General features: G+C 38.8%; 1 protein-coding gene across 1 annotated transcript in view; it reads right to left on the bottom strand.

Moving 5' to 3' along the window:
- Nucleotides 1-12,410, bottom strand: part of SNW1 (SNW domain containing 1) — a 40,496-nt gene extending 28,086 nt beyond the window's left edge. The window contains exons 1-2 of the mRNA XM_029238737.1: nucleotides 12,338-12,410; nucleotides 7,705-7,858 (exon numbers count right to left, since the gene is read on the bottom strand). Coding sequence (XP_029094570.1) covers nucleotides 7,705-7,858; nucleotides 12,338-12,351 — 168 coding nt within the window. The 5' untranslated portion in view covers nucleotides 12,352-12,410. The remainder of the gene's footprint in view (nucleotides 1-7,704; nucleotides 7,859-12,337) is intronic.
- Nucleotides 12,411-24,127: the final 11,717 nt, after the last annotated feature.

Genomic DNA, 24,127 nt, shown 5'->3' on the forward strand with positions numbered 1-24,127 from the left:
ATTCCGGGCTTTCACCACTGTGGCCCAGGTTCAATCCCTGGTCAGGGAACTGAGATCCCGCAAGCTGAGCAGCACAGCCAAAAAAAAAAAAAAGTATAGAATTATATTTCTTCTTCAGATTTTAACAACATCTTATTTATTCAGTGTTCCATGAGAAGCAAATAAATAGGAAGGACCCAGAAATGAGTTTACCACATTTCTAACGATGATTATACAATTACTTAGAAGAGAATTAAGACTTCTAAAGTAGAACAAGCTAAGTCTGTCAATGAAGTTTAATATTACAAAAATGTATATCATCAAATTAACATATGAATATTAAATATAATTTAAATAGTTTTGTTAAATTTAATAATACTTGCCCACACGTATATTCTCATTTAATTCTTGTAGTTCTTCAACACCTCATATTTTCATATGGAAAAAATTCAAGTTTAGAAAAGTTAAAAGTGATTTTTCCAAGGTTTCATGGATAGCTATGAGGACCTGAACCCAGATCTTTTGACTCCAAAAGTTGTTAAATTTTTTACTAAACTGAAATACCCTGACTCAAAAAAAGGCAAATCATTTCACTAAGAAATGAGAGAAAAAATATATTAATATTAATCATTTAGAGGGGGTTTGATGGAAAAAAATTATGAAAATAGCCACTTTTATATGATCTCCTCCTTCAAGAAATATTCTATTAGATCCTGGATATGTGATTTTCTAGGTACAACATGCTTACTTGCTAAAGAAAGGTTTGACATTTTTTAAAACAAACAATAAAGCTAAAGGAGACGTTTTCTTGTAAATTAGGCAGAAAATAGTTAAGGTATTCCCAAGAAAGGTACGACCTGTAGCCAGGCCATCAATCTGACACAGGTTCAGATTTACTAGAGTTCTTCAACTATAATAAGCACTTCAAGACTGTAGATGTGGCATTACATGGTCATAAAGCTTGCCAGAAAAATCATAGCTTTTACTTTAAAAACTAGAACAAGATGCTTCCTTCCACAGAACTTTCACTCTCCTCAAGAAGCACTCACAGTATTTCTATTAGCTGGCCATTTTGGTTTGATTTTCAAATAAACTGTTCTGCTCCACCAGGATATATGACACTTTTGATAGTCAAGTAAGATTTTAAAAGCTAATAGTACCTGAATGTCCTGATGCTGAAATCCAAGTAAGGATGAGATTTCTACCGTAGGTAAAATGATGCCTGCCACCCCACCCTAATCTATCGAGAGGCCAAAAGTAGAGCATCTGTAATCCCTAAAAAGAAACACTCAAGCCTTCTGTTAGATAATGACAAGTTCTGTCTTTCTTGCCACAGATAAGACGGCATCACAGCTTCCTTGATATCTTTTATTTTGCTCTGCTTCTCACAAATTACATTATCAGTGAAAACAAAAGCAAACACAACAAAAAATCCCATCATAAGTGTGGTAAGACTGGCTTTCACACACTAGAATTAATAAGGACCAGAGGACCGCTGATCAAAAATCAACCAGAGAAACAAAAAAATCACCAGGGAATATGTTAGGAGAAGACATGATCTCTTTACTTGAGTGTTCTTCTTCTAGGCTGTACAAAGAGTTTGGTAGGGCAGGGGTAATGACAAACATGAGAGAGGCTGAGAATACAGTTGCCTTTTTATAGGTGCTAAGCAACATATTTCAATCCACTGAATACTTAGTTCACTATGATCACCACTTGCAGGCAGATGAAAAAAAGCTAAGGACACTTGGCCCTTCCCATTTGTAAAGTAAAATTATAACCATATAAAGACAGAACACGACAAAGTGATAAAATGAAAATAACTGGCCCTAATATGGGAAAGGAAATAGTTAATCAAGTCCAGGAAGTACAGAGAGTACCATACAGGATAAATACAAGGAGAAATACACCAAGACACATATTAATCAAACTGTCAAAAATTAAATACAAAGAAAGCATATTAAAAGCAGCAAGGGAAAAACAACAAATAACACACAAGGGAATCCCCATAAGGTTAACAGCTGATCTCCCAGCAGAAACCCTACAAGCCAGAAGGGAGTGGCAGGACATACTGAAAGTGATGAAGGAGAAAAACCTGCAACCAAGACTACTCTACCCAGCAAGGATCTCATTCAGATTTGATGGAGAAATTAAAACCTTTACAGACAAGCAAAAGCTGAGAGAGTTCAGCACCACCAAACCAGCTTTACAACAAATGCTAAAGGAACTTCTCTAGACAAGAAACACAAGAGAAGGAAAAGACCTATCATAACGAACCCAAAACAATTTAGAAAATGGGAATAGGAACATACATATCGATAATTACCTTAAATGTAAATGGACTAAATGCTCCCACCAAAAGACACAGATTGGCTGAATGGATACAAAAACAAGACCCTTATATATGCTGTCTACAAGAGACCCACTTCAGACCTAGAGACACATACAGACTGAAAGTAAGGGGGTGGAAAAAGATATTCCATGCAAATGGAAACCAAAAGAAAGCTGGAGTAGCAATTCTCATATCAGACAAAATAGACTTTAAAATAAGGACTATTAAAAGAGACAAAGAAGGACACTACATAATGATCAAGGGATCCATTCAAGAAGAAGATATAACAATTGTAAATATTTATGCACCCAACATAGGAGCACCTCAATACATAAGGCAAATACTAACAGCCATAAAAGGGGAGATCGACAGTAACACATTCATAGTAGGGGACTTTAACACCCCACTTTCACCCAAGGACAGATCATCCAAAATGAAAATAAATAAGGAAACACAAGCTTTAAATGATACATTAAACAAGATGGACTTAATTGATATTTATAGGACACTCCATCCAAAAACAACAGAATACACATTTTTCTCAAGTGCTCATGGAACATTCTCCAGGATAGATCATATCTTGGGTCACAAATCAAGCCTTGGTAAATTTAAGAAAATTGAAATTGTATCAAGTATCTTTTCTGACCACAACGCCATGAGACTAGATATCAATTACAGGAAAAGATCTGTAAAAAATACAAACACATGGAGGCTAAACAATACACTACTTAATAACCAAGAGATCACTGAAGAAATAACAGAGGAAATCAAAAAATACCTAGAAACAAATGACAATGGAGACACAACGACCCAAAGCCTATGGGATGCAGCAAAAGCAGTTCTAAGGGGGAAGTTTATAGCAATACAAGCTCACCTTAAGAAGCAGGAAACATCTTGAATAAACAACCTAACCTTGCACCTCAGGCAATTAGAGGAAGAAGAACAAAAAAACCCCAAAGCTAGCAGAAGGAAAGAAATCATAAAAATCAGATCAGAAATAAATGAAAAAGAAATGAAGGAAACGATAGCAAAGATCAATAAAACTAAAAGCTGGTTCTTTGAGAAGATAAACAAAATAGATAAACCACTAGCCAGACTCATCAAGAAAAAAAGGGAGAAGACTCAAATCAATAGAATTAGAAATGAAAAAGGAGAACTAACAACTGACACTGCAGAAATAAAAAAAATCATGAGAGATTACTACAAGCAACTCTATGCCAATAAAATGGACAATCTGGAAGAAATGGACAAATTCTTAGAAATGCACAACCTGCCAAGACTGAATCAGGAAGAAATAGAAAATATGAACAGACCAATCACAAGCACTGAAATTGAAACTGTGATTAAAATTCTTCCAACAAACAAAAGCCCAGGACCAGATGGCTTCACAGGTGAATTCTATCAAACGTTTAGAGAAGAGCTAACACCTATCCTTCTCAAACTCTTCCAAAATATAGCAGAGGAAGGAACACTCCCAAATTCCTTCTACGAGGCCACCATCACCTTGATACCAAAACCAGACAAGGATGTCACAAAGAAAGAAAACTACAGGCCAATATCACTGATGAACATAGATGCAAAAATCCTCAACAAAATACTAGCAAACAGAATCCAACAGCACATTAAAAGGATCATACACCATGATCAAGTGGGGTTTATTCCAGGAATGCAAGGATTCTTCAATATATGCAAATCTATCAATGTGATAAACCATATTAACAAATTGAAGGAGAAAAACCATATGATCATCTCAATAGATGCAGAGAAAGCTTTCGACAAAATTCAACACCCATTTATGATAAAAACCCTGCAGAAAGTAGGCATAGAGGGAACTTTCCTCAACATAATAAAGGCCATATATGACAAGGCCACAGCAAACATCGTCCTCAATGGTGAAAAACTGAAAGCATTTCCACTAAGATCAGGAACAAGACAAGGTTGCCCACTCTCACCACTCTTATTCAACATAGTTTTGGAAGTTTTAGCCACAGCAATCAGAGAAGAAAAGGAAATAAAAGGAATCCAAATCGGAAAAGAAGAAGTAAAGCTGTCACTGTTTGCATATGACATGATACTATACATAGAAAATCCTAAAGATGCTACCAGAAAACTACTAGAGCTAATCAATGAATTTGGTAAAGTAGCAGGATACAAAATTAATGCACAGAAATCTCTGGCATTCCTACATACTAATGATGAAAAATCTGAAAGTGAAATCAAGAAAACACTCCCATTTACCATTGCAACAAAAAGAATAAAATATCTAGGAATAAACCTACCTAAGGAGACAAAAGAGCTGTATGCAGAAAATTATAAGACACTGATAAAAGAAATTAAAGATGATACAAATAGATGGAGAGATATACCATGTTCTTGGATGGGAAGAATCAACATTGTGAAAATGACTCTACTACCCAAAGCAATCTACAGATTCAATGCAGTCCCTATCAAACTACCACTGGCATTTTTCACAGAACTAGAACAAAAAATTTCGCAATTTGTATGGAAACAGAAAAGACCCCGAATAGCCAAAGCAATCTTGAGAACGAAAAAAGGAGCTGGAGGAATCAGGCTCCCTGACTTCAGACTATACTACAAAGCTACAGTAATCAAGACAGTATGGTACTGGCACAAAAACAGAAAGATAGATCAATGGAACAGGATAGAAAGCCCAGAGATAAACCCACGCACATATGGACACCTTATCTTTGATAAAGGTGGCAGGAAAGTACAGTGGAGAAAGGACAGCCTCTTCAATAAATGGTGCTGGGAAAACTGGACAGGTACATGTAAAAGTATGAGATTAGATCACTCCCTAACACCATACACAAAAATAAGCTCAAAATGGATTAAAGACCTAAATGTAAGGCCAGACACTATCAAACTCTTAGAGGAAAACATAGGCAGAACACTCTATGACATAAATCACAGCAAGATCCTTTCTGACCCACCTCCTAGAGTAATGGAAATAAAAACAAAAATAAACAAATGGGACCTAATGAAACTTCAAAGCTTTTGCACAGCAAAGGAAACCGTAAACAGGACCAAAAGACAACCCTCAGAATGGGAGAAAATATTTGCAAATGAAGCAACTGACAAAGGATTAATCTCCAAAATTTACAAGCAGCTCATGCAGCTCAATAACAAAAAAACAAACAACCCAATCCAAAAATGGGCAGAAGACCTAAATAGACATTTCTCCAAAGAAGATATACAGAATGCCAACAAACACATGAAAGAATACTCAACATCATTAATCATTAGAGAAATGCAAATCAAAACTACAATGAGATATCATCTCACACCAGTCAGAATGGCCATCATCAAAAAATCTAGAAACAATAAATGCTGGAGAGGGTGTGGAGAAAAGGGAACACTCTTGCACTGCTGGTGGGAATGTGAATTGGTTCAGCCACTATGGAGAACAGTATGGAGGTTCCTTAAAAAACTACAAATAGAATTACCATATGACCCAGCAATCCCACTACTGGGCATATACCCTGAGAAAACCAAAATTCAAAAAGAGTCATGTACCAAAATGTTCATTGCAGCTCTATTTACAATAGCCCGGAGATGGAAACAACCTAAGTGCCCATCATCGGATGAATGGATAAAGAAGATGGGGCACATATATACAATGGAATATCACTCAGCCTTAAAAAGAAACGAAATTGAGCTATTTGTAATGAGATGGATAGACCTAGAGTCTGTCATACAGAGTGAAGTAAGTCAGAAAGAAAAAGACAAATACCGTATGCTAACACATATATATGGAATTTAAGGAAAAAAAAATGTCATGAAGAACCTAGGGGTAAGACAGGAATAAAGACGCAGACCTACTGGGGAACGGACTTGAGGATATGGAGAGGGGGAAAGGTGAGCTTTGACAGGGAGAGAGAGAGTTATGGACATATACACACTAACAAATGGAGTAAGGTAGATAGCTAGTGGGAAGCAGCCGCATGGCACAGGGATATTAGCTCGGTGCTTTGTGACAGCCTGGAGGGGTGGGATAGGGAGAGTGGGAGGGAGGGAGACGCAAGAGGGAAGACATATGGGAACATATGTATATGTATAACTGATTCACTTTGTTATAAAGCAGAAACTAACACACCATTGTAAAGCAATTATACCCCAATAAAGATGTTAAAAAAAAAAAAAGAAAAGAAAATAACTGGGTACAAACATGAATAGGCACAGAGGTTTTCAATAGGGCAGGTATATCCCTTCGGAATTGGAGGAGGAAAATTTGCAGGAGTCAGAATGAATACAGGGAGATGGAGAACAGGAAGCAGCTTGGAGGAGGGAAGTCTCAAATGTCTGTGTTTCCCCCTAGATTAAAAAAAAGGTGATCAAGCATGGGCAGTATGCCCTGGAATTAGGGAAAGGAATATGCACTGAACTGACGCACAAGATCCTGTGAATAGGTGCTGCCAAAAAAGTTTGTTCTTTGGGAACAAGCTAGAGATATAAAAAGATCATTTCAGATTCCTCCTTCTCCCTCACTGCCTCTGAATCAACCAACAAATTCTGTCTCTTATACCTTCTCCCAAATTTATCTAATCTGTATGTTAGGATATATTAACATTCTCAAGTTGAAGATAAGAAAACAGATGAAGAGAGCTTAGGACCTGTCCAGGGTGACACAAAGAGTAAGGAACAGGGCTTCCCTGGTGGCGCAGTGGTTGAGAGTCCACCTGCCGACGCAGGGGACATGGGTTCGTGCCCCGGTCCGGGAAGATCCCACGTGCCGCGGAGCGGCTGGGCCCGTGAGCCATGGCCGCTGAGCCTGCGCGTCCGGAGCCTGTGCTCCGCAACGGGAGAGGCCACAGCAGTGAGAGGCCCGCGTACCGCAAAAAAAAAAAAAAAAAAAAAAAAAGAGTAAGGAACACAGCTATAATGCAAAACAATTAATTAAAAAAACCCTCCTTGTCAGTGTTCTATCCACTATACCAACAGGAAGAAATCAGAAAAGGAAATGCTGCTGGAGTTTTCCCTGGAGGAAAGTTGTTTCTTCAGGGTGATGCAGCATTGTGCATGAAGGGGAGAGGGAGGGAAAGGCACCTGAACGTGAAACCATTTTTCATCTTTTTCCTCTTACTTTCCCATTATTTTCCATATACTATAATCCCCCCCAAACATAAAGGGTTTGTTAGTTTCTTCTGTACATAAGTAACAGTTTGACATAAGAATAGACATAAATTGTACACTTTTTCAGTGATCATAAAGCAGTGCGAATAAGCAAGAAGAAAAAGCTCAATCTTCTGAGGGAAGTACATGTCTTGAGAGCTCACAACCAGAATTTCTATCATACTGACATTCATATGCAGAAGTTCTAGGGTTTAAACTTATTTTACAAAGGTGCTATAATAATTTTCAGCACAATTATTTACCTCTAATAACCGAGGTATCCAGCCTTTCCGGTACCCGTATGGGGGAGGTTCTCTTCGAGAGGAGACCAGTGAGGTCTGTCGTGATCTCTGCGATCTTGCTTTTTCTTCAGCCTCAAGCTGGTCCTGAGATAGCTGAGTAGGTGCAGGTAAAAAACTATAAGCAAAGATAATAAAAGTGAGAATTTTAAAAACTCTTATATTTGATTATTGCAATTTGGCCATCAGACACTATTTTCCTGTAATACTTTTTCCTTTGAGCAAAAGAACAAACTTTCCAATGATTTATGGCAGGATTATCAGTCATTTTATTATGCCTGGAAAGAAATAAGTACTAACAGACATACAGTAAAATCATCTGACCAGGATGCAGGCAACTGGTGCCCAGAATAAAAAATTAACAGATATTTCACATAATAAACCAATGAGTTTTTATGCTTCCACCTTTCTTTTCTTACAATAAGTAAATTTTCTCAATTACCAAGGGGTCAACTCTTTAGTATATGGTTTTCTTAGTGTCTTTACTAGTCTTTTACTCCTTATTTTTAACTATTTTACTCTTATGCTTCCTACTTTTAACTATTTTAGCATCAATACAAAAAAATAATTAGCACTGAACGTAGCAAAGAGGTGGATAAAAAAAGAAAACACGAGTTGCACATTTAAGTGTGTTTTCCCAAGGTATCTAGTTTACAATGGAATTTAAAATTTAAGAGGTCAAAGATCCAAAGCAGAAATTCTAAAGATGTAATTTGGTACTCTTGAATCAAAGCAGCCTTTCTACTAAACCATTCTTAACTTTTAAGTATGATAAATGTTATTATAGAGATATCCCAAAGTACCACAAAAGGATTCCAGTATATGAATAATACATTTAATGGAAAAGTTAAGGTTCCTTTGTGATTCTTGACTAGTAAGAATATGTGAATAGGGCTTCCCTGGTGGCGCAGTGGTTGAGAGTCCGCCTGCCAATGCAGGGGACATGGGTTCGTGCCCCCGTCCGGGAAGATCCCACATGCCGCGAAGCAGCTGGGCCCGTGAGCCGTGGCCGCTGAGCCTGCGCGTCCAGAGCCTGTGCTCCGCAACAGGAGAGGCCCCAACAGTGAGAGGCCCGCGTACCGCAAAAAAAAAAAAAAAAGAATATGTGAATAAGCAGTAGAGCTTATTTATTCAAAAATATTTAGTGGTTGCTGGGGTGCAGGCACTGTGTTAGGTAGGCAATGAGATGATGAACGGAAAAAGACAGCTGAGTCTTGCAGGGGAGAGAGACAATCAAAATCACACAAATCCATAGTAATCCACTTACTAAGTGATAAGAAAAAGTACAAAGTGTTATGACAGCGTATGTCAGAGGGCTCTAATCCAGTCTGGCGGGTCAGGTAATGTGATGGCTAAGAACTCAAGAGTTCAAATCCTACCTATGCCACTCACTAACCTGGATTAGTTGTTTACCTCTCTGAACCTCAGTTTTCTCATCTGTAATGACAGACCATAAGATTACCTATCTCACAGAGCTGTAATAAGTATTAAATGACAGTACCCATGAACCACTTGGCACGGTGTCTAAATACCATTCAATAGGTGTTCCATAAATATTTGATTATTTGGAGCTGTTCCCCAATTCCCCCAGTTTGGGTTAGTTGCCCAAACTAACCACCCATGCTCTCACAAGACCCTCTATGTATCATTATTACAATATCTACCTTATTTACTGCTATCATCTATTTATTTACCTTTCTTTCTCTCATTAGACTGTAGGCGACTTGAGGGCAGGAATCACGCCTTCTGTTTCTTTTATTCCTAACTCTCTACGCATTGTCTAGCTAGCTCACAGCAGGGCCTACTTCAATGTTGGCAAAATAAATATATTCACTCTTCCCTTTGCACTCATTTTTATGTTACTTGTTCCTTTAAACAAGCCATCTCGGGATCTTTACATTTGCTTTCCCACTGCCATAAAGTATTCTATTTACTTATTAAGAAAACTCTTCCCCAGATTTTTTAGTGCTTGCTTCTTAGTATTCATTGTCCCTGCTCAATTATACCTCCCAACAGCTGTCACATGACCACCTTGTCCAAAACAGCATTCCACCCCACACTTTGAGTCACTCTCTATCCCTTTATTTGTATTTTATTCTTAGTACTTACTACCTGAACTTGCATTACTGATTTGTTTACTCCTGCAGTCTGTCTTCCCTAGAATATAAGTTCCATGAGGATAAGAGGTTTGCCTGACTGATTCAATACTGTAAAACCAACCCTAGCCTGACACATAGTAGACTTTCAACACATGCGATTTACTAACTGGATGAATGGAGTCAAACGTTTTGGGCTTATACCACAGTTGTTTTCAGTAAACCATGTATACCCAATACATAGGAGGGATACAAAGACAGTAACAAAGAAGCCAAAATATTTACTTTTGTTTCATTTCTCTTGTCTTTACCTTCTGTTGGAAGAACCAGTCAGTAAAATGATCAAAAGGCATTGTTTGGACAAACCAGTAAACACGAAATCTGGCCTGGATTACGATTAGAACACACCCTAGCCTTCCAGGGGGTCTTAATTTTGTTGTTCCCTGTAAAAGATGATATTCCCATGAGGTACACTCCTATGGTGGGGGTGGGCTGCATAAGCCAGCAGAAAGTCTACCTCAGTGTTTCTCAACTGGGAGCAAAATATCTACAATGTGGACATTTGACAATGTCTGGAGACATCTTGATTGTTAGAACTTGGGAGGTCGGGGGTAGAAAGGGGTTTGGAGGTTCCACTGGCATCTAGTGGGTAGAGGCCAAAGATGCTGCTAAACATCTTAATATGCGCAGGACAGTCCCATACAAGAATGAATTATCCAGTCCAAAACATCAGTAGTGCCACTGTGGAGACATCTTAGTCTATCCTTTCCCCTTTACTAAAGAAAGCGTATTAAATGCAAGTGATATTATTAGATACATAACCTTAAACACACGAGTTTAGAAAGTTAAATCAGTATGACTTTAAATCTTTAGTTAGTAACACCAGGACTGTAACACATCAGCATGTCCAGTCCCTGCTGTTAAGAATCCCTGGTAGATTTCAGAGATAAAAGTTCACCTGGAAACTTGAGACCATCTCTAGAAACCAAATTAGCTAAAACTCAACAAAATCTGAAATCTATGTAAGTCAAGCTGTTTAAAGACTGCACTCTGCCCCTGCAATTTTAAGGAAAAAAAATAATAATTTTTTGGCCACGCCACACAGTTCCCCCAACCAGGGATTGAACCCGCGTCCCCTGCATTGGAAGCGCTGAGTGTTAACCACTGGACCACCAGGGAAGTCCCTGCCACTGCACTTTTAAGCACACAATACCCACAATATCTCTGATATTTTTCCTTTGTGTCCTTTTCCAATTCCATCTTTTCCACAAAGCCTTTCCTCATAACTCGACTAGTCTTTGTCACACTTCTCCCATCTGGAGAGCACTCAATCAAATGTTTGCTGCCTGCAACATTTACTAAAGAACACGCTCCATTTCATTCAGCTCATTCCATCTAATTCTTTTTGCACTTAAGGTTAGTACTACACAATAAGCATTCTGTGTGGTTCTTTGTTTCATATCTGTATGCCTTGTACCCCATCTTCCCTGCAGCCAAAGACTGTCAGATTTTCTTCTGTATACACACAAGCCCTAGGATAGAGCAAGGCATCCAAAAGTAATTCCCCAAAGAATTTTCTGATTCAATTATGTTTAGGATTCATAACTGTCATCAGCCAGGAAAAACGTATGTGAGGAGAATGAAGGGTGTTTAGGGAACTCAAGCGTATGTACTAACGTGATTACTTTCTTTACCTTCTGTGACACTCAACTTTTCCTGTTGCGTTCGTTCGCATGGAAAGTTTTTCTATTTAGATGGGGCAGCAAGGTCGACAACTAATAGGAGTTACGTAACTCCTTGGAATCTCCCCCTTAAGCATCTTTCTCTTAAAGGCGGGGACCACTTTACTTGCGGTTGCCAAGGCAACCGGGACAGCAAAAATCCGAAGTGGTTCCATCTACGGGAAGAAATTCTAAGGCCCAAAGTTAAAGTGCGGAGCAGCGGCGCGAATTAGTAGACAGCGGCCAGTACTATGGCTGATTTTAAATCTCCGTTCAGTGCCGCGCCCCCACCTTTTTTTTTCCCGGGAATCCTTGTTTAGGGACAGAGACAGGAGAGAGACTTCGGCAGGCGAACGGCAGTAAGCCAGGCGGTCGCCTCCCACCCGCTTCACTCTGCCAAGACAAATAAGCCACTGCCCTCCACACTCCCATCGCGCCCACCCGAGCCGCGGACCCGAGGGCGCTCTCTCCACACCCCCAAGATGCTTAAGCGAAAACACATGCGACTCCTCCGCATCTTAAGCCAGAGAACTATTCCCCACGCCGCGGCTTTCGGTCCTAGTGAGGGGGCGAACTCAACCCGGGAAGCCGCTCAGGAAAGACCCCAGCTTCGGCTAGGCCTAGTCGCCCCGGCGGCCGGAGAGAGGGCCTAGCCGTGGCCTCGGCCTATGTCGCTCTGTGACCCGGGCCGGGTTACTGCCCGGAGAGTGTGGGAAGAGAAATGAAAAAGGTGGGTACTCCCAGACCCTTCCGTATCGAGGACCCAAATCAACAACTCACCTGGTGAGCGCCATCTTCTTCCGCTTCTTCCAGCGCGAGCGACAGCACCGCGGGGCGGGTCTTTCCCGGCAGAGAGGTGGGGAAAGGAAGGAGCGCGCGGTGCGCAGGCGCCCTTGCCGAATGGCCTTCAGGGATTTGTAGTTCTTTGAACAAGACTACAATTCGGTTCTCTTCTAACTGGAGTTATCACGGGATAAGCGCTTCAGTTAAGAAAAAGCAAATGCATCTCTTCCACTGTGACACGATAGAGCGTTCTCTAGGCAAAATACTAACGAAGTTGAGATGCTTTTTAAGTCTCTTTATTTTATTCTACACATAATCACATTTTCCTTGTTGGTGTCCCAAATACGAAAGCCTTCCGGGGGCGGCAACGTTCAATAAAAGAGTGGGAAATCGTGAGACTGGCGAATGCAGAATTATTGGACGCTGTGAAAACATTCACACTCAAAAATTTTTACACGCTTTCTTTCTCCACACTCCACCTCCAAAACACTCTCCGGGGGGAGGTATTGTGTGATCCTTAGTAAGTTACCTTTAGAACACTCCTTATGTGTATTATGTATGTATGTTTTTATATACGTAAGTGTTTTAGATAGATTGTATTTTACATAGATTATGGATTAAACACAGTCTTTGATGAAGTGATAGGATACATGAAATCTGCTTCGAAATATTGGGGAGAGGGAGGTGGGTGGAATATACGGTAGATGAAACAAGAATAGCTATGAGTTTTGATCACTGTTGAGGCTAGATAATGGGGAAATGGATATTTATTATATTATTCTCTCTACTCTTGTATACGTTTGAAATCTTCCATGATGTAGAAACGAACTTTTTTTTTTTTTTTTTTTTTGCGGTACGCGGGCCTCTCACTGTTGTGGCCTCTCCCGTTGCGAAGCACAGGCTCCGGACGCGCAGGCTCAGCGGCCATGGCTCACAGGCCCAGCCGCTCCGCAGCATGTGAGATCTTCCCGGACCGGGGCACGAACCCGGGTCCCCTGCATCAGCAGGCGGACTCTCAACCACTGCGCCACCAGGGAAGCCCGAAACGAACTTTTAATAGCAGTATAGCACACATACAGAAAGGTGCATACACTCAGTGTACAGTTCTTTGAATTTTTCCAAACCACACGCACTAGTTTGAGCAGCAGCAGAAGCACCCCACATCCAAGATCACTTGATTTCTGGTGTGACAAGATGTTCAAGGCTAATTTAGTACTTTTTCTGCCCCAGACCTTGAATCAATCCTTTATCCAAGAAGGTTTTCTTTAAGTGGAAAGTGATATTTAAAGAAAATCTGGATGCTACAAATGCTCATCGTTACTGGGCAATTATTGTTTGTAAGCCTTTTCAGTGGACAGAGCTAAAAAATTCACATAGACACATAGTTTTTGAGAAAATGCATCATGCATTTATACTAATATTCCAATCCAAGTTTAGGATTATACAGATTTTACTTTGATTTTATATATGTATCTCTTCTGAAAATCTCAGTACCTAATGGTGTTAACATAATTACTCATTTGCCTTATCCTACTATATATATAATGGTTTCAGAATAACATTTCTAATATGATTACTAAACATATGCCTAAAGATAATAGTTTCTGAATTTTTTTTTCAAGTCTTTTCTGTCCTCAGGGTATATCTCTCTAGGCATGTACAGTCAAGTTGCATTGCTTTAAAGTGACTTGGAATAATTCCTCCGTGTGTCATTATGCCACTAGCTTGATACCCAGTTAGGTCTGAATATTTCATTTTGCTTTGGATTTTTGGGAGTTGCTTTTTTTAAAAAACATAGTTTTGTGAAACACTTATATGGTTTCAAATCCAAAATTTACCAAGCAGGTAGTACATTTAGAGAAGTCTAGATTATTTCCCTGTCTCTTCCTTCTTTTTCCTTTCCTCACCCTGTAGATAACGTTTAAAAATATTTTTTATAGTTTATCCTTCCACTTAAAAGTATACACAAATAAGTATATATATTTTTTTAATAAATTTAATTAATTAATTAATTAATTTTTTGGCTGCGTTGGGTCTTCGTTGCTGCGTGCGGGTTTCTCTAGTTGCGGCGAAAGGTGGCCAGTCTTAGTTGTGCTGAGCGTGCTTCTCATTGCGGTGGCTTCTCTTGTTGCAGAGCACAGGCTCTAGGTGCACAGTCTTCAGTAGTTGTGGCACGCGGGCTCCATAGTTATGGTTGCGGGCTCTAGAGCGCAGGCTCAGTAGTTGGGCATGGGCTTAGTTGCTCCACGCATATGGGATCTTCCCAGACCAGGGCTTGAACCCATGTCCCATGAATTGGCAGGCGGATTCTTAACCACTGCACCACCAGGGAAGTCCCCATATATATTTTTTTATACTTCTTTTTCTTTCTTAGACAAGTAGCAGATACCATACACACTTTTGTTCACTTTGCTTTTTTCCACTTGTCAATATATCTTGGAGATCACTCCTTTGCAGGATATAGAGATTACATCAGAGGCTCTGAACAGAGAAAAAACTTGATCTGACGTATGCTTTTAAGACGATCATTATGACTACTATGTTAAAAATGGATTCCAGGAAGCAAGGAAGGAAATGGGGAGACCAATGCGTAGCTTTTGAGATAATTTGGGGAGAGATGCTGATGGCTTAGGCAGGGAGTTAGTAGGGGATATGGTAAGAAGTTGGAATCTGGGTCTATTTTGAAGGTATAAGCAACACATTTTGATGATGGAATTGATGTGAGGTATGAAAGAGAGTAATCAAGGATGATTCCAACCAGGATAGAGTTGCCATTTACTGAGATGGGAAAACTGCAAGAGGGTCATGTTTGGGGTGGGGGGAGGAAGATCAGGAATTTGGTTTTCAACATGTTACATTTGAAATGCCTTGTTAGACAGCCAAGTAAATGTGTCAAGTAGGCAGTTTGTATACAAGTTTGAAGTATGGGGGAAATGATCTAGGTTGGAGACAGATAGTACTTACATTCATGATACCAGATGAGATTACCAATGGAGGGAGTGTGGGTACAGAAGAGAAGTAGTCCAAGGACAGACTTCTGGAGTTTAGAAGTTGGGGACATGGGAGGAACCAGTAAGGAGACTGAGAGAGAATTGCTAGAGGTTTGATCAATGAAATTAGGAGAGAAAGCATAGGCCTTTCTTTTGGATCAGAAGCTATAAGGTTGTAGGTGTGATTTACCAGTATCTATCTTTCCTGGCATAAAGCAAGAGCCTGTGACAGGGAAGAAAGAAGCCACCATGCAAAAAGGAGAGACCAGAGAGTAAAGAGAAGGAGAGTAAGAGATTGATAGAGGTTGAGACCTCTGAACAACATCATGGGAGTTCCTGGATCCAGCAGTGCCTAAAGACCACACCACCTTGAATTTTTTTAACCAAGTGAGCCAATAAATTATTTTGTTGCTTTAAACTAGTTTGAGCTTATTATCATTTACAACAAAAAGGTTATTTTCTGTGCTCCCATAATAATTGTTCTTCCCCCAGTCTTTTTTTTTAACATCTCTATTGGAGTATAATTGCTTTATAACAGGGTGTTAGTTTCTGCTTTATAACAAAGTGAATCAGCTATACATATACATATATCCCCATATCTCCTCCCTCTTGCATCTCCCTCCCACACTCCCCATCCCACCCCTCGAGGTGGTCACAAAGCACCGAGCTGATCTCCCTGTGCTATGCGACTGCTTCCCACTAGCTATCTATTTTACATTTGGTAGTATTTATAAGTCCATGCCACTCTCTTAACTTTGTCCCAGCTTACCCTTCCCCCTCCCTGTTTCCTCAAGTCCATTCTCTACATCTGCGTCTTTATTCCTGTCCTGCCCCTAGGTTATTCAGAACCATTTTTTTTTCAATTCCATACATATGTGTTAGCATACAATATTTGTTTTTCTCTTTCTGACTTACTCTGTGTGACAGACTCTAGGTACATCCACCTCACTACAAATAACTCAATTTCGTTTCTTTTTATGGCTGAGTAATATTCCATTGTATATATGTCCCACATCTTCTTTATCCACTCATCTGTTGATGGACACTTAGGTTGCTTCCATGTCCTGGCTATTGTAAATAGAGCTGCAATGAACATTGTGGTACATGACTCATTTTGAGTTATGGTTCTCTCAGTGTTTATGCCCAGTAGTGGGATTGCTGGGTTGTATGGTAGTTCTATTTTTAGTTTTTTAAGTAACTCCATGCTGTTTTCCATAGTGGCTGTATCAATTTACATACCCACCAACAGTGCAAGAGGGTTCTCTTTCGCCACACCCTCTCTAGCATTTATTGTTTGTAGAGTTTTTGATGATGGCCATTCTGACTAGTGTGAGGTGATACCTCATTGTAGTTTTGATTTGCATTTCTCTAATGATTAGTGATGTTGAGCATTCTTTCATGTGTTTGTTGGCAATCTGTATATCTTCTTTGGAGAAATGTCTATTTAGGTCTTCTGCCCATTTTTGGATTGGGTTGTTTGTTTTTTGTATATTGAGCTGCATGAGCTGCTTGTAAATTTGGAGATTAATCCTTTGTCAGTTGCTTCATTTGCAAATATTTTCTCCCATTCTGAGGGTTGTCTTTTCGTGTTGTTTATGGTTTCCTTTGCTGTGCAAAAGCTTTTAAGTTTCATTAGGTTCCATTTGTTTATTTTTGTTTTTATTTCCATTTCTCTAGGAGGTGGGTCAGAAAGGATCTTGCTGTGATTTATGTCATAGAGTGTTCTGCCTATGTTTTCCTCTAACAGTTTGATAGTGTCTGGCCTTACATTTAGGTCTTTAATCCATTTTGAGTTTATTTTTGTGTATGGTGTTAGGAAGTGTTCTAATTTCATTGTTTTACATGTAGCTTTCCAGTTTTCCCAGCACCACTTATTGAAGAGACTGTCTTTTCTCCATTGTATATTTTTGCCTCATTTATCAAAAATAAGGTGACCATATGTGTGTGGGTTTATCTCTGGGCTTTCTATCCTGTTTCATTGATCTATATTTCTGTTTTTGTGCCAGTACCATACTATCTTGATTACTCTAGCTTTGTAGTATAGTCTGAAATCTGAGAGCCTGATTCCTCCAGCTATGTTTTTCTTTCTCATGATTGCTTTGGCTATTCAGGGTCTTTTGTGTTACCAATATTCCACAAATTGTGGAATATTTTGTTCTAGTTCTGTGAAAAATGCCAGTGGTAGTTTGATCGGGATTGCATTGAATCTGTAGATTGCTTTGGGTAGTATAGTCATTTACACAATGTTGATTCTTCCAATCCAAGAACATGGTATATCTCTCCATCTGTTCATATCATCTTTAATTTCTTTCATCAGTGTCTTACAGTTTTCTGCATAAAGGTCTTTTGTCTCCTCAGGTAGGTTTATTCCTAGGTATTTTATTCTTTTTGTTGCATTGGGAAATGGGAGTGTTTCCTTAATTTCTCTTTCAGATTTTTCATCATTAGTGTATAGGAATGCAAGAGGTTTCTGTGCATTAATTTTGTGTCCTGCTACTTTACCAAATTCGTTAATTAACTCTAGTAGTTTTCTGGTAGCATCTTTAGGATTCCCTATATATAGTTTCATGTCATCTGCAAACAGTGACAGCTTTATTTCTTCTTTTCTGATTTGGATTCCTTTTATTTCTTTTTCTTCTCTGAGTGTTGTGACTAAAACTTCCAAAATTGTGTTGAATAATAGTGGTGAGAGTGGACAACCTTGTCTTGTTCTGATCTTAATGGAAATGGTTTCAGTTTTTCACCATTGAGAACGATGTTGGCTGTGGTTTTGTCATATATGGCTTTTATTATGTTGAGGTAAGTTCCCTCTATGCCTACTTTCTGGAGGGTTTTTATCATAAATGGGTGTTGAATTTTGTCGAAAGCTTTTTCTGCATTTATTGAGATGATCATATGGTTTTTCTCCTTCAGTTTGTTAATATGGTGTATCACGTTGATTGATTTGCGTATATTGAAGAATCCTTGCATTCCTGGGATAAACCCCACTTGATCATGGTGTATGATCCCTTTAATGTGCTGTTGGATTCTGTTTGCTAGTATTTTGTTTGAGGACTTTTGCATCTATGTTCATCAATGATATTGGTCTGTAGTTTTCTTTTCTTGTGACATCTTTGTCTGGTTTTGGTATCAGGGTGATGGTGGCCTCGTAGAATGAGTTTGGGAGTGTTCCTCCCTCTGCTATATTTTGGAAGAGTTTGAGAAGGACAGGTGTTAGCTCTTCTCTAAATGTTTGATTGAATTTGCCTGTGAAGCCATCTGGTCGTGGGCTTTTGTTTATTGGAAGATTGTTAATCACAGTCTCATTTGCAGTGCTTGTGATTGGTCTGCTTATATTTTCTATTTCTTCCTGGTTCAGTCTCAGAAGGTTTTGCTTTTCTAAGAAGTTGTCCATTTTATTGGCATAGAGTTGCTTGTAGTAATCTCTCATGTTTTTTTTATTTCTGCAGTGTCAGTTGTTACTTCTCCTTTTTCATTTCTAATTCTATTGATTTGAGTCTTCTCCCTTTTTTCCTTGATGAGGCTGGCTAGTGGTTTATCAGTTTTGTTTATCTTCTCAGAGAACCAGCTTTTAGTTTTATTGATCTTTGCTATTGTTTCCCTCATTTCTTTTTCATTTATTTCTGATCTGATCTTTATGATTTCTTTCCTTCTGCTCACTTTGGGGTTTTTTTGTTCTTCTTTCTCTAATTGCTTTAGGTGTAAGGTTAGGTTGTTTATTTGAGATGTTTCTTGTTTCTTGAGGTAGGATTGTATTACTATAAACTTCCCTCTTAGAGCTGCTTTTGCTGCATCCCATAGGTTTTGGGTCGCCATGTTTTCATTGTCATTTGTTTCTAGGTATTTTTTGATTTCCTCTGTTATTTCTTCAGTGATCTCTTGGTTATTAAGTAGTGTATTGTTTAGCCTCCATGTGTTTGTATTTTTTACAGATCGTTTCCTGTAATTGATATCTAGTGTCATAGCGTTGTGGTCAGAAAAGATACTTGATACGATTTCAATTTTCTTAAATTTACCAAGGCTTGATTTGTGGCCCAAGGTATGATCTATCCTGGAGAATGATCCATGAGCACTTGAGAAGAAAGTGTATTTTGTTGTTTTTGGATGGAGTGTCCTATAAATATCAATTAAGTCCATCTTGTTTAATGTATCATTTAAAGCTTGTGTTTCCTTATTTATTTTCATTTTGGATGATCTGTCCTTGGGTGAAAGTGGGGTGTTAAAGTCCCCTACTATGAATGTGTTACTGTCGATCTCCCCTTTTATGGCTGTTAGTATTTGCCTTATATATTGAGGTGCTCCTATGTTGGGTGCATAAATATTTACAATTGTTATATCTTCTTCTTGGATGGATCCCTTGATCATTATGTAGTGTCCTTCTTTGTCTCTTTTAATAGTCCTTATTTTAAAGTCTATTTTGTCTGATATGACAATTGCTACTCCAGCTCTCTTTTGATTTCCATTTGCATAGAATATCTTTTTCTATCCCCTCACTTTCAGTCTGTATGTCCCTAGGTCTGAAGTGGGTCTCTTGTAGACAGCATATATATGGGTCTTGTCTTTGTATCCATTCCACCAGTCTATGTCTTTTAGTTAGAGCATTTAATCCATTTACATTTAAGGTAGTTATCGATATGTATGTTCCTATTACCATTTTTAAATTATTTTGGGTTTGTTATTGTAGTGCTTTTCCTTCTCTTGTGTTTCCTGCCTAGAGAAGTTCCTTTAGCATTTGTTGTAAAGCTGGTTTGGTGGTGCTGAATTCTCTTAGCTTTTGCTTGTCTGTAAAGGTTTTAATTTCTCTGTTGAACTTCCCCCAGTCTTAACATTTACCACACTTTATAGATTTTGATGGGTTATGTGACTGCAAGGGAGATTGAATCTCTCTCACCATTCACTTGTGGCCATACAATTTTGGGAAGTCCTCAACCCTCACTGGATTTCAGATTCCTCATCTTCTAAAGGACAGCATAGGCTCAGGTAATATCACACATCCCTTCTAGTGTCAACATCCTTTGATTGTTGGTACTTTTCTCTAGTTTTTAAACTTCTACATAAAGAGGTTTAAAAATATGCCATTTTAGGGACTACTGATACATACAACAACTTAAATGAATCTCAAAGGCAGTATGATGAGTGAAAAAAGCCATTCTCAAAAGATTACATGTTATGTGATTTTATTTATGACATTCTTGAAAAGATAAAACTATAGTGACAGTGAACAGATCAGTGGTTGCCAGGGATGAGGGGTAGGGGAAAGATGTGACCCTCTACAAGGCAACTTTGGGGGGTTATGGAATTGTTCTGTATCCTGACTGTGATGGTGGTTACATGCAACGATACATGTGCTAAAATTCATAGAACTGTACACCCAAAAAGTCAGTTTTACTGTATGACACTTAAAAAAATAAAAGTTTTAAAATTCCTGGTCCAGTTCTTACTACCACACTGTTAGAAGGGCTACTTAGCCTCATTCTGCATCAGCAATGTGTACTCTACACTTGCTGTGGTTCAGAACACATCTTGGGCTCCTAGACCCGTAGAAGTGGTTTCAGAAAATGTGTTTTTGTTTTTTTTAAGAAGAGTAAGGGAATATTAGATGTATTTGTTTGCTATTGCTGTATAACAAATTATCACAAACTTAGTGGCTTGAAACAACACCCGTTTATGAACTCACATTTCTGTAGGTTAGAAGGCTGGCACAGCATGAATGGGCTCTCTGCTGAGGGTATCATAAAGCTGAAATCAAATGTTGACTGGACTGAATTCTCATCAGGCTGAGGCTCTGGCGAAAAATCCACTTCCAGGCTCATTCTAGTTGTTGCAGTTGTAGGACTGAGGTCCCTGTTTTGTTGTGTGCTATTGGTGAGGATCACCCTCACCTCCTACACGCCACTCTCAGGTCCTTCCCACATGACCCCTGTGGTTAGTTCACATCATGGCTGTTTACTTTCTTCCAGGCCAGATGGAGCACATCTCTCTGACTTTCTCCTCTGCTATCAGCTAGAGAAAAATCTTTGCTTTTATAGGCCTCATAGATTAGGTCGGGCTCACCCAGATAATCTCCTTATTTTAAAATCAACTTTGCCTTATAAACATAACACAATCAGGGGACTGATATCTCATCATATTCACAGCCCCAGGGCATGTACACAGAGCTGGGTGTGGGGAGAGGATCATGGGAGAGATCTTAGAATTCTGCCTGCCACAGGATATAAGCCAAAAGACAAAAAATATTTTGGTAAATGCAGGGTTATTGACTGTATTGTATGAGGTACCAAGCATGATCTGGGAGTCTGAAGATATAAATTCAAGCTATAGCTTCACTGGTAAGCTGTGTTTTCATGGTCAAGACACTTAACTTCTTTGGCCCCTAATTTTATCAAACTTAAAATGCTGATCTTGTTACCTGCTTTATGTATATATCATAGAGTGATTGTGAGACTTAATTGAGGTAATGGTGAATATGTTTTACTCAAATCTAAAGTACTGTGTAAATATATTAGTTATTTCTGTTAATATTTCGGCTGACAGTGATCTGCTTTAACCTCTGCTCCAGGAATGTATTATTTCTAAAAAGAGAATAAAAAAGGGGCAAATTAGAGAAAGGTCCCAAAGCCAAGATCAAGAAGCTTAGATTTAATTCAGCAGGTGACTTGGAGCTGAAGGAGGACATAAACAAAGGGCCTGGGTCAAAGAAACTGGCAAGGAAGACAATTCTTAAGGCAGAATGGGTTTCTATGGTGATGAGAGACAAAGGAGCCCACAGAGGAAAAGGTTAAAATAATTAACATGGGAGATCAGTAAGATATAGACCAAGATCTGGGATGTAGGATTGAAAGAAAGGGGTGGAGAAGAGCTTTTACAGTCCAGTCTCATTTTTCACAGAGGCATATCCATGTGAAGCATTTCTACCATTTGTGGTCCCTTGCTGTCCATGGGGTGTATAGAGAATAGCAACTGACTTTAATAGCAATGTTAGCAAAACATAATTATGAAGGCAAATCTACTGAAAAAATAACACGATATTATACCCCAAGGCCAAGTACTTTATTCAGTTTTGTGGGGAGGGGGCTTGTGTTCAGCTGTGCTGGATCATCCTTGTAGCATTCTTCCCTTATTATCACAGGTAAGTAGCAGCTGCCTGCTCATGATAGACTGCCCAGTGTAGGCTAGAATTGGTGATGCTCCAGATTACGAGGAACAATCAACTGACTCCACTCTTGGTATTCCAGATAGAGGGAGGAATTCATTCTCAGAGGGCCTAATTTGATTCCTAACTAGCTGTGGCCCCATAGCCACAGTGACATAACTTGTGAGGTAGAAGTGTGGAGCTCTTAAACACACAGATTCTAGAGTCAGCTTCCCTGGGTTCCCATCCCAGCTCCCTAATTTACTAGGGAATTAGGGCAAGTCACTTAACTTCTGTCTAAATTTCTTGCTGGCCAAAAAAATGGGGAAAGTAATTATAATCTATTCTCATAAAGCTGTTGGGATAATTAAATGAACTCATTAATTAATTTAATCACATAAAGTGCTGGAATAATGTCCAGGATAAAGTACTCAAAAAATTATTATTATTTTCTGGACTTAATTTAATTGGCCTTAACAACATTTATTAAGCTTCTTGAGCTTCAGGTTTTGCATTTGTAAAGTGAGGCAGTTAAACTCAATTTTATTTCTAGGGTACCTTCGAACTAACATTCTATTCTCCTGTATGATGCATGTTTTTATTTATTGCAATGCCAGTATTTTATGCTCTGATGCCATTATGCTTTAGTTATTGCTGCTTTATTTATTTATGTTCATTCCCTGGTGAAAAGTAGCACCGTCCTACCTTTTTAGAAGCCTTTCATATGCCTTCACAATCTTAAAAAAATTTTTTTAAATCAAAGTACTGATTTGTACTGAAGCACAGTTTAAAAGGTTAGACTCACAGATTACTTATTAACTGCAAAAGAAAAAATGTACCTTTATAGTGGAGAAATCTGGATCAAGGGACAATTTGATATTAGGTGCTTCTGACAGGATGTTCCTAAATCACCTGATCAAGCTAGACCTAACTTTGACCTCACAAGAAATTCAGGAGATAGAGGAATTGGTTAAATAGCATGAGGAAACAATCAGAAAAATCCAGAATATGAGACATTTTACAGGACAACTGGCCTGGAATCTTCAAAATGTCAATGTCACAAAGTGGCACACATTTCATTCCCAAACCCTTCAGCATGCATCTCCTAAAAATAAGGGCATTCTCTTTGTAACCACATTATCATTAATACTCCGAAGAAAATTAGTAAAAATTCTATCATGTAGTCTACTATCAGCCGATAAACCTGAACAACAAAAGAAAACAATAGACAAATTGGGCCTCATGAAAATTAAAAACTTTTATGCTTCAAAGGACACCATCATGAAAGTAAAAAGACAACTTACAGAATGGGAGAAAATATTTGCAAATCATATATCTGATAAGGAACTTGTAGTCAGAGGAACTCTTACAAGTCAACAACAAAAAGACAAATAACCCAATTAAAAGAATGGGCAAAGGATTTAAGTAGACATTTCTTCAAAGAAAATATGTGAATGGCCAATAATCACATTCTATTTATGAATAGAATCAATTTTTTGACTGTAGATGACAAAGTTAAGGTCAACTTGTATGTGGTGAGATGGGCTCCTATGTCTTCTTCCTGGGCATGAGCAGCTCTTTGGGTTGAGATGGAGGAAAGCAGTTTTGCTGGCAGCTACTTCCCTCCTCCAGCTCTGAGACTTCCTGATTGAAAGCACTGCGAGA

This window comes from Monodon monoceros, unplaced genomic scaffold (genome assembly GCF_005190385.1).
Source record: "Monodon monoceros isolate NGI ecotype Baffin Bay Population unplaced genomic scaffold, NGI_Narwhal_1 Super_Scaffold_21, whole genome shotgun sequence".
Taxonomy (NCBI): domain Eukaryota; kingdom Metazoa; phylum Chordata; class Mammalia; order Artiodactyla; family Monodontidae; genus Monodon; species Monodon monoceros.